Genomic DNA, 10,465 nt, shown 5'->3' on the forward strand with positions numbered 1-10,465 from the left:
TCCGCGGCCCCTTCTCCGGGGTGCCAGTCTCTGCGCTCGCCTCCCGGGGGCTCCCACCTACCGTTGATCTCGTGCGTAGGGGCATCGTTCTTGTCGAAACCTTTGGACACGTAGAGACGTCGCACTTCCGAACAACTTTTCGACTTGAGCTCGGCAGCCAGCAGCGCGGCGCTGAGCGCGGCCAGGGTGCAGAGAAGCGCGGGCAAGCCGAACCGTGCCATGGTGCGGGCCGGGGCGGACGCGCTCCCACCTTTGCGACGGACGGAAAGTTGCGGGCGTGGGCCGAGGGGCGCGGAGTCGAGGGCTCGAGAGTGGAGCGAGAGGGCGAGGGAGCTGGAGTTGGAGGAGGAGAGCAGCAGGATGAGACGCGGGGCGAAAAGTGGAGCTGGGCCTCGAGCGTCAGCCAACGGTCCCCGGTGCCAGGCGCCCGGCCGGGAGAGGACGAGGAGGAGGGCGTGGAGGCGGTGCGCGGCCCCAGGGAGCGGAGGCCGGGCCGGTGACCTCGGGGCTCCACGGGGGCAGCGAACGAGGCAAGCTGGCCGGCCGGCGGGACAGGGGCGCGAGGAAGGAGGGGAAGGTGGCAGGCGCCGCGGGGGCCGCGGAGGGTGTGGGCGGCGGCGGGCGCTCGCTGCGCGCTGCTGGGGCTGCCCGGCGCTGCTCCGCTCCCCCGGCTCGACTAGACTCCGCTCACTCTGCCCTCGGCCGCGCGGCTGTACCCTCCTCAGCTCTGCGGCTGATTGACTGGCCGGCGTGCGCGGCGACGCTCGACAAACTTGGCCCAGCGGGCGGCACTCAGGGGGAGGCGGCGGGGGGGCAGGAGACAGGCGGGAGCACGCAGAGCCGGGACGGGAGAAAACCTGGAAGCGGGGTTGGATCCGGAGCGGCCAAATCCACTTCCTAGGGGGCCGCACCGGGCGCGCGGGCGCTCCCTCGCGCGACACGCCCCGCTGGGCTCCTCCCTTCTCCCCTCCTCCGGGGAGGCGGGGAGCCTGCCCGCCGCCCCCCATCGGGGGAGGAAAGGCTAACTTCTCTGGGGCGAAGGGCCCAAGTCTTGGGGGACCGAGCGCCTTGGAACTTGTCCTGAAGCCCACGTCCGAGTTATAGGCCTTCTGCGCGCGGCCACCTGACCCGCTGCCCGCCGGCCTAAGCCGGGCAGAGCCCTCCCGCCTCAGTACCTGCTCCCCCACTGCCGTCCCGCAGCCCGGAGGACGCTCCTAACCGCCAGCTCCTGGGCTCGGAGGGGAAGGCGCTGGCATTACTCGCATTGTTTCGCTGCAGGCACCATGGGGACTTGGGATTCCCAGCTGGCCCTCTAGGGCCTCACCTGGCCTCCTCAGACCTGCTTCCCAGCAAACGGTGCTCATGGAGCGCCGACTTATTCGGATCCCTAGCAGGCTTTCTCCTCCCCCGCTTTCCCCCTCCAACACCCCCTCCCCCGCCTGGTTCAGCTTCCATTCTAACCAAACCCTGAAGCAGGAGAAACCCCTCAACCACGAGGCGATGGGACCAAGTCAGGGTTGCCCTTGGAGACCTTCTGGCCCAAACCCTCCTGCATGTAGGGAAACTGAGGCCCAGAGAAGGGAAGTGACTTGCTAATAGCACGCAGCTAGGGGGGGTCGGTCCAGAACCCGGAACTTTACTCCCCCATCACATGGAATAATGGTAGCCCAGGACCCTCAATTCCCCTCCACCCTCAAGCCTCTTGAGAGAGACACCTCCCTGGGACCCAGACTCTACTTAGCCACCAGAAAACTGGAAATGGGCGAGTCTTCCCACCTTCCAAGCTTTGTCAGATTCCATTAATGAGTGTTTTTGAAGCTCCCCGGGCTCCTTTAATGAAGGGAACTGTGCAGATTGGAAACTTGTCATTACCGTTGTTATTGTTACAATCTGCTTTAAGAGGTTAGGGTGAGAAGTGCCTCAGACACCTCGGGAGTGTGCTGGGAACTGGGCAGATAAAAGGGGCTGGAACTTATTATTTGGCAAGACTCTCAATTCCCATAAAATTACATAGGGTGAAGATATGAACCATCACTACAATTATCGCCCTCATAGGGTTTGTTGAGACGTCCTTTACTGAGGAGCCATAGAAACTAGCGTAGCTGTTGTTTTGAATGCCCACTGCAGACTCTTCTACATTTTATTAACTCTTGGAGATCATCAGGATAAACAGACAAATTGCGACCCATCTATAAGTGGGACGTGGAACTTCTGTGGGTTGGCAGAACATTTAACTCTAACTAGGAGAGGAGTTTTTCTAAATATGCAAATTCAACAACAAATGAATTTTCTGCCATTTTTGAGGGACTTTTAAATAGTCCAGGTATTCTCGAAACTGATAATCATCATGTCCTCAAAGCATTGCTAGGGCTTAGTCCAGCACCTTTAACTTTCATTGATTGATGCATTTACTTAAAGATGTTCTTTACCAAAGAGAATATGATCTGAGATGCAACCAGCATTAATAATAAAATGAAATCCAGTGACCATAGCAAGAAAAAGATACTCCCAAAACGTGAGGCCCAAATCAGAAAGCTTCTTTTCACACCACGTCCGGGGGGAAACTCATTCCTTGCCCCCCAATTTACTCCGGCTCTTCCTGTTCATGTATTATTAACCAAAACTTGAGGCTTTTCCACAAGAAACAGTAACCTCTGGCTAGAAACGGATCTGGACAAGTCTGAACTTTACCACACCAGGCAGGCACCCCAAGCCCTGCTCAGAGGCGGCTCCCACTTCAAAGCCTCCTTTCATTTAAATACAAACAGGGTGAACAACTGGCAATCTACGAAACAAATACCATCCAGCTTCCCTTTTCAGATGGCCTGCAGCTCCTCCTTCCCACCTCCCAACCCTACTCCAGCTCTTCTCTTCCAAAGAGGCTCCTTAGTGGAGATGCACCTATTCTGTAAATTATCTGAACGCCAAAAAGTGGATCGGGGGCTGCACATAGAATGCAAGAATCGACAACTCCTCACGATGATCAACTCGCATATAGCACTTTATTTTTGGCTTTTTTTTATTGTGGTAAAATACACAAACATAAAATTTACCATTTTAAAGTGTACAATTCTCTGGCATTAAGTACATTCACAATGGTGTACAACCATCACCACTATCTAGTTTCAGAATATTTTCATCATCCCAAAAGGAAACCCCATACCCATTAAGCAATCAAAGTCCATTCCCTTCTCTCCTCTGCCTCTGGAAACCACTAATCTGCTTTCCGTCTCTATAGATTTGCCTGTTCTGGACATTTCATATAAATGGAATCATTCCATGTATGGCCTTTTCTGTCCGGCTTCTTTCACTTAGCATCATGCTTTTAAGATCTGTCCATGTGGTAGCATGTATCAGTACTTCCTTTCTATGGCTGAATAGTATTCCATTGTATGGATATACAACTTTTGGTCATTGAGTACTTTACAGTTTGCAAAGTGCTTCCAGGTACTCTCTCATACTCCTAGAAAATTTTAGTGTTTTTTAAAAATACATAAGCAAACTGAGTCTCAGTGAAGTTATGTGGCTTGTCCACAGACACAGAGCTCTTGAGTGGCTGAACCAAGATTGATAAATTTAAGACCTCTGACTAAATCTCATGTAATTTTTTGTTAGAAAACACAATATTCTGGGTCTCACTTGGGGTCAGCAGTGAATGTGCAACTGCCCAGATCTTGTAGAAGTGTCCCTGCTTCAGATTAATAAATGTTCATTGAGCACTTACTATGTGTCGGATGCTGCTCAGCCCTAGAGGGAAGGACGATGCACAAGCCAAAAGGAGTTTACAGTTTAAGGTAGTGGGTAAGACCTGTATGCAAAGGCTTGCTTGGATAGAATGCATTTGCGGTATACTTGGTTTTCCCAGGTGAGGCCTTTCTCCTGATGCAGCACTGGGGTACATTCGCTGGTGGGCAGAGGGAACAAAGTATGCACTCACTGCTGCTGTCCTCCAAGCCAAGACCTAGTTAAATCAGGTGCACTCTCTCAGCTTTAGAGGCACTACTCTTGGCCTGCTGGGGAACTACTTTGGTTGCCAAATATGGCGATGAGGAGTAGAACGTGACTTCCTCCCTTAGGAGAGGTGGTTGGCCTGCAGCCCTCTTGTCTCTCCCTACACCCAATCCATGCCTCCCATAAGCCACCAGAGTGAGCCTTTGACATCACCTGAACAATGTCCCTCCCCTGTTTAACCCTGCCTCCCTCTCCCGTGGCACCCCATTGCTTTCCAGATCAGTTCCCGACTCGTTCAACAGATCTGGATCTTTGCTATCAGGATATAGTCTACATTACCAGCTTTCTTACAGGCCTTTCCCAACCATGTATCTTCTGTCTGGCCCCATAAGAACACGTCATCATTCTCCATCATGCCATGGACTTCCTTGCACCCTTACCCTGCCCCTGCTAGGAATACCTTTTCATTCCCCTCCATTCCTTGGACAACTTCATACTCATCCTTCAAGACTCAGCTGAGATATCACCTCTTCTGGGAAACCTTCCTGGATTCCACCAAGCAAAGCTAATGGCTCCTGCTTCTAGGTCTCCAAAGCAGTGTCTGCACAAAATGGCTACCACACTTGCCCCACAGCAGAGGTCATGCTTACTCTGAGGATTCCTGCACCCTAGCCCCCAAGAGCTCTTTTAGCCTTATTTTTATTTGCATACCTAGTGCCAGCAAGAGTACACGTTCACTCAATGGGCAGTTTCCCAGGGGAATAAAAGACCTAGATTAGTATCTGAAATTTCCTGATTTTTAAATATTAGTGACTACTTCAGCATTCTTAAAAGTTTACTGAACAAACTCAGCTTGTCTTCAGCCTAGATTTCACCCAGTAACTTTCCTCTCTCACCCCATGCCTCTCCTTTATAAGCAACCAAGCAAGCAGTGTCTTCTAACCACTTGCTGTGTACAAAGTTTGGTTCTGTGAAGGCCCTAGAAACTTGAATGACCAGAGCCCTTTGAGGATCTGACAACCTGCTTGGGGAGGTAGGATCCATATGGACGTGGAGAAAGATACTGGCAAAGATAACACAAGGCAATGCGTGTCCCCCAGGACAGTCATTCCAGTTTGCTCTTTGTTTCATAGTTGCCAGTCTTCTCTTTGTCCTTCTGGAAATTGTTACAGAAGTACCAGTAATTGAAGGATTAGCCACTTCGAAGGAGTTGATGTGGGTAGTCTGTTCCTGTCTCCTAATTCCATAGTATTCTTTCTCTAATGCCTTAAGTTTGCCTTATCTTTCCTTTTCCTTCAGAGAGCTCGTGTGTGTCCACAGCTTTAACCACCAGCTCCAGGCACCAGCCACCATACTTCCTTTTTGTGCCATTGTTGTCCACTGTTCTCCCAGGGCCATAGCTGCCATACTCCCTCTCTCTTCATTAATCACCTGGACAGATTGAGTCCTCCTTTCCACTCTGTGACCATCAGTCCTTGTCTAGGTTGCATTACCTCTTGTCTGGACTGTAGAGCCAACCTCCTAACAGGTCTTCTGGCCTCCAACTTCTCTCTCCATCCATTCATGCAGGGACTGTCACAAAATCAATCTTCCTATAGCATCATTTGCAAGTGTCACACTCCTTGGTTAAAAAATCTTCCATGGGAAGACAATCTCACAGTAATAACTGATATTTGTTTAGTACCGCAGAGTTTAGGAATTGCTTCCACATGTATTATCTGTGAAGTATGTGTTATTTTCCATAATTTATGGGTGAGGAAACTGGTTCAGAGTCTTAAATTGAGGCCCTCTGAGTCCAAGTTCAATGACACAGCCACTTCTCACTATGCCCCAAGCCCAAAACATGCCCAGGAAAACTTCAAAGACAGTGCAAGACTGATGGATAAAGGAGTGGAGAAGGTAGGACTTTCTTTGGGACGTTAAGGATGGGGAGGAATCACTAGGCAGAGAGAAGGAGCGGGAATGTGTGAGGTCACTGTAAGCCAGTGAAGACACTCTTAACTGAGTACAGGTTCATCTGGGAGACTATCATGAAATAAGGTGCTGGATAATGGGGGCATGTTAACCTGGGATGGCAGTGCCATCTTGATCCTGTCAACATGAAGATTTATCAGCAGAGAGTGAAAAGATGAAAGCAGTGCATTAGAAAGGATGACCTGGGGAGGTGAGGAGGCATTGGATGGACTGAAAAGAGGCAAGTTAGGCCACTGCAGTCTTCTCAACAAAGTGATGAAGGCCCAACATTTCTTCATCCGGGGATTCTGTATGAGGAGCAGAAAATAAATAAATGACAGACAGAAAGAAGAAAGGCAGGGTTTCCCAGTGGAGGGGCTAGGCTATGGGGTCAGGCAGATGGAGAATTCAATCTTAGCTCTGCCTTTTACTGCCTGTGTGTCCTTAGATAAGTAACTTACCCTCCCTGAGCCTTCCTTTTCTCATGTGACATGCTTGCACTATGAGGATTACAAGAGAAGATATATGAAAAGCATTCTTCTTGGCCCGGAGCATGTCGAATTCCTTTTTGTGCCCTTAGCACCAGGCAGGGAGGAGAAAATACATAGATATTGAAGTAATCAGACAGCGCTTAGCATACTGCCTGGTACAAAGCATTCGTTTATTTATCCATTCACTCATTCCTTCATTCAAATATTTATTGAGGATCAACAATCTTTTAGGCTTTGGGAATATAGTTATGAATAAAACAATGTCTCTTCTCTCATGGATCCTAAAAGTTGGGGCTCAATAAATATTAGCTAATACTATTGTTATTATGGTTATTATAAATTCCATCTACTTCACAATTTGCTCAAACCCAGCCCTGCCAGCACTGAAATGCTATTTCGTGTGATAGTATATTGGTCCAATAATTTTGCATTGGGATGCATGAATTACATGTGTATTGGTTCATAATCAGCAGAGAATTATACAAGTTGTAGAACAGGGAGGGATCTGAGTTACTTTCATACAATATGGCTCTCTCACTACAGGGAAAGCATTTCTTATTATCCACATTTTCCTGATGAGATAACTGAGGCCCAAAGGGTAACATGGACATTCCTATGCAATAATTACATATCTACTGGTATTGATATTTTTTCATACTTTACTACTGGGGCAAAAGTGTTATGCAGTACATAGCTTTTGTAAAAATTACAAGTCATTGGGGCTGCCCGGTAGTGTAGTGGTTAGGTTCACAATCTCCACTTCGGTGGCCTGGGTTTGCGGGTTCGGATCCCGGGCGCAGACCTACACCACACATCGGGCCATGCTGTGGCAGCAACTTACATACAAAGTAGAGGAAGACTGGCACAGATGTTAGCTCAGGGCTAATCTTCCTCAAGCAAAAAAAAATAAATAAAATAAAGGGAGATTGGCAACAGATGTTAGCTCGGAGCAAGTCTTCCTCACTTAAAAAAAAAAAATTACAACTCATGTCTCATGCTCATAGGAGAACAAAAACCAAAGGCAGTATGAGAAGAGAGCTGATTATTCTTCTGTACACCTAAGCTTTTATTTATAGTCTAATTTATAAAGAACATTTCTAATTACTGAAAAAAAGAACCCACTTTTCAGTGAGTACACTTCTATGTGATGGCAAAACGGTTGCCATAGTTATTCATTACTCTAGCTTGTTGCACATGATTTGACCTACAGCTTTAGATGTAAAATGTGCATTTCAGTATAATTGGGAGATAGTGCCTTCTCTAATTCGCCTGCTGGACATAAATGCTTCATTCACGGAAAGAAAATTATTTTTTCCTATCTTTTTGATTAAATGAAAACATTGAAACTTTGTGTTTGGCACTTAGATTGTGAAGGCACTTCTGGAACATTCATTTTTTTCAAAAATGTTTATATTTCTCTTCTTTGTCTCAACTAGCTGATGAGAAAATTGCACAGGCAAAACAACAGGGTAGAGGCAGGGAACCCAGCGTTGTCTGAGCAGAGGCTTCTAGAACATGAGATCTGGAAGGGACCGTGGCATTTGTCTAGTCAATCCACCTCCAAGTTGACCTTTCCTTTTTTGTTTGAAATTTCAAGCATGTGAAAGACCGTGTAGGCAAAACATAGGTTCTGACTAGAACAGTAACAGTAGTAATGGTGTCCTCCAACCTTGCTGCTTTACTCAGGATTTCACCTGAGAACAAGAGCTCCTAGGTGTCAGGCACATTGTGGCTCACGATTGCAAAAGACACCGAGTGACAGGTGGTACTGTATATTGCATTTCATATTCATTCTCTAACCTTGTTTGAAAAACACACAAGCTGTCTGGTGGCAGCTTCACTGTTGCAGGGATTGAAGCAGCTGAAGGGCACCTCCCCAACTCTGGCCCTGAACATTATGGAACCTGTTCCCCCTCTGTGAGGATCAGGAAACTGAGCTACAAAACCAAGGCCCAGTTAGAAAGCGACAGAACAGTTTTAACTGATGTAAGCAAGTTCTTAATGAAGTGCTGGTTTAGCCCCACAGCTTTTTGGACTTGCACTTCAAACCTGAGAAGTCGGGATGAATTCCTTTTCTTCTGTTTTCTTCTCTTCCTCCTTTTCTTTTTCATCTTCTTTTGCCGTAGCACCATCATCCCTGCCTTTATGTGAAAAGACAATGTGCATTTTTAAGAAGACCCAGCAGGGAGTAGGCATTTTTATTCCAAAGAGATACCGCAGATAAAAAGAGTTGAAGAGAGTCAGGGTCAGACATAGTTTGACATTTGTCATTTTCTAACCACTGATGGGCGATGTCTAAGGAACTGCTGCTGTTACTGCTGCTATAACAATAACACATTCAAATGAGCAAAGAAACTATGAAACTTGGACAGACATTCCAAGCATCTAGCTGAATCCAGGCCGCACACACAGCACAGGGAGCTTGGCCTTTCCCATGTCCCTCTCTGCTGACATATACAAGCTTCCCTTACTCCGACTGACTTGCAATAACTCTCACCGACATTTTCTTAATTCTCAGAGGACGCAGTGCTCTATTCCAGCATGCACAAGGCTTGAGGGGCAGGGGAGGATGCACAAAAGTTGGCAGAAATGAGGAAGAGGCTCTTCCCTGCTCTCCTACTTCCACCACCCCCAAGAGAACCCTGCCTTTCTTTCTTGACTTCTCAGGGTGAAGGTAAGGAGGCATCTAAAAAACGTATCAAGAACAATTTTTCATAAGTCAAACTTCTGATTTTAAAGATTCTAGTGTAATTTCTGTGACTCCTAAATTTATTTCCTTTCAATTATGGATTCGTATGAGTTTGTCTACCTTTAATAAATATGTACAAATGATATGATTTTGAAAATTTGCTGTTTTTGTCAATATTTTAGTTACTATGAATAAAGGAATTTGAGAAAACCCCATGGGGTGTTGGAATGTTCTATATCTTGATCCAGGTGGTGGTTATGTGATGTATACATATATAAAAATTCATCAGGCTATATACTTCAGATTTATACATTTTACTGTACGTGTGTTATACAAAAAGGGAGGATACAACAAACCACAACTATGATTTTTTTCAGTGGAAGAAGGGTTAGGGGTAGTGTATACACATGCATGCATATGTATGTGTGTGTGTGTATATATATATATGTGTGTGTGTATAAAATTTGGAGACTTTTCTGTATTTTACAGTCAATATATGTGACTTTCACAGTCTCAAAAATAATAAATATATATATTTTTAAATGAACTTCACTGGTGAAGAGAAGCTCTCATTTTTCTTTCCTCCCTAATGTTTCCTGTCTTTTACTTACATCATATCTCAGCTCACTTAAACAAAAGTCTTCTTTCTTCTTGCATTATTCCCAAACATTTACCAAGCAGATACTCCAAATCCATCACCTTGGAGGCTCTCAGGTGGGCATGGGTATGGGTGATGATTAGAATGCAGTGCTGAGTTATCAAGGCCTGCTCAGGATGCTCAGAAGCTACTAGAGCTGGAAGAGTGAATGCAACCAAGTCCTGGGGGGAGATCTGAGGATCAAGAATGAGAAGTGACTATATACACAAGCATCATGGGGCCAAACTGGTGGCATTACCAGCTATGGAGCCCAAAGTGGAAAACCAGGTAGAAACTACTTAAGTGTAAAACTTGGTTGGAAACTAGGCAGGAAAGTCAAGAGTACAAGCTACAAATTCTGTTGAGGGGCATGGCCCATCTTTATTAGTCAGGAGAAGCTGGATTCCTGGCTGTCAGACTGCTTAAAGGTAATAGGGTGAGATGATCACCTACTCTGAGCTGAATACCATTAGAGGTTGCACTTTTAAGGCCCAATACTCACTTGGCTCCTTTGTTATTTCTCTCTGGCTGGTGTAAGAGGTTGCTGCACTATACCAGATAATAGCTACTATTTTTTGAGCTCTTCTCATCTATATACCCTCCCTAAAAATATTATTTATCACCTTTTGAGCACTTGCTATGTGTTATTTAATCTTTGTGGCGACCCCATGAGGTAGTTTCTAAAGGCATCCCCATTTCACAGATGAGAAAACTGAGGCTCAGGGAGATTAAATCACTTGCCCA

General features: G+C 46.5%; 1 protein-coding gene across 1 annotated transcript in view; it reads right to left on the reverse strand.

The window, feature by feature from the left end:
- Positions 1–735, reverse strand: part of GPC4 (glypican 4) — a 106,471-nt gene extending 105,736 nt beyond the window's left edge. Inside the window, exon 1 of the mRNA XM_058536775.1 lies at positions 62–735. Within this exon, the coding sequence (XP_058392758.1) occupies positions 62–221 (160 nt within the window). The 5' untranslated portion in view covers positions 222–735. The remainder of the gene's footprint in view (positions 1–61) is intronic.
- Between the last annotated feature and the right edge of the window lie 9,730 nt (positions 736–10,465).

The sequence above is a fragment of the Diceros bicornis genome, chromosome X (assembly GCF_020826845.1).
Source record: "Diceros bicornis minor isolate mBicDic1 chromosome X, mDicBic1.mat.cur, whole genome shotgun sequence".
NCBI lineage: Eukaryota > Metazoa > Chordata > Mammalia > Perissodactyla > Rhinocerotidae > Diceros > Diceros bicornis.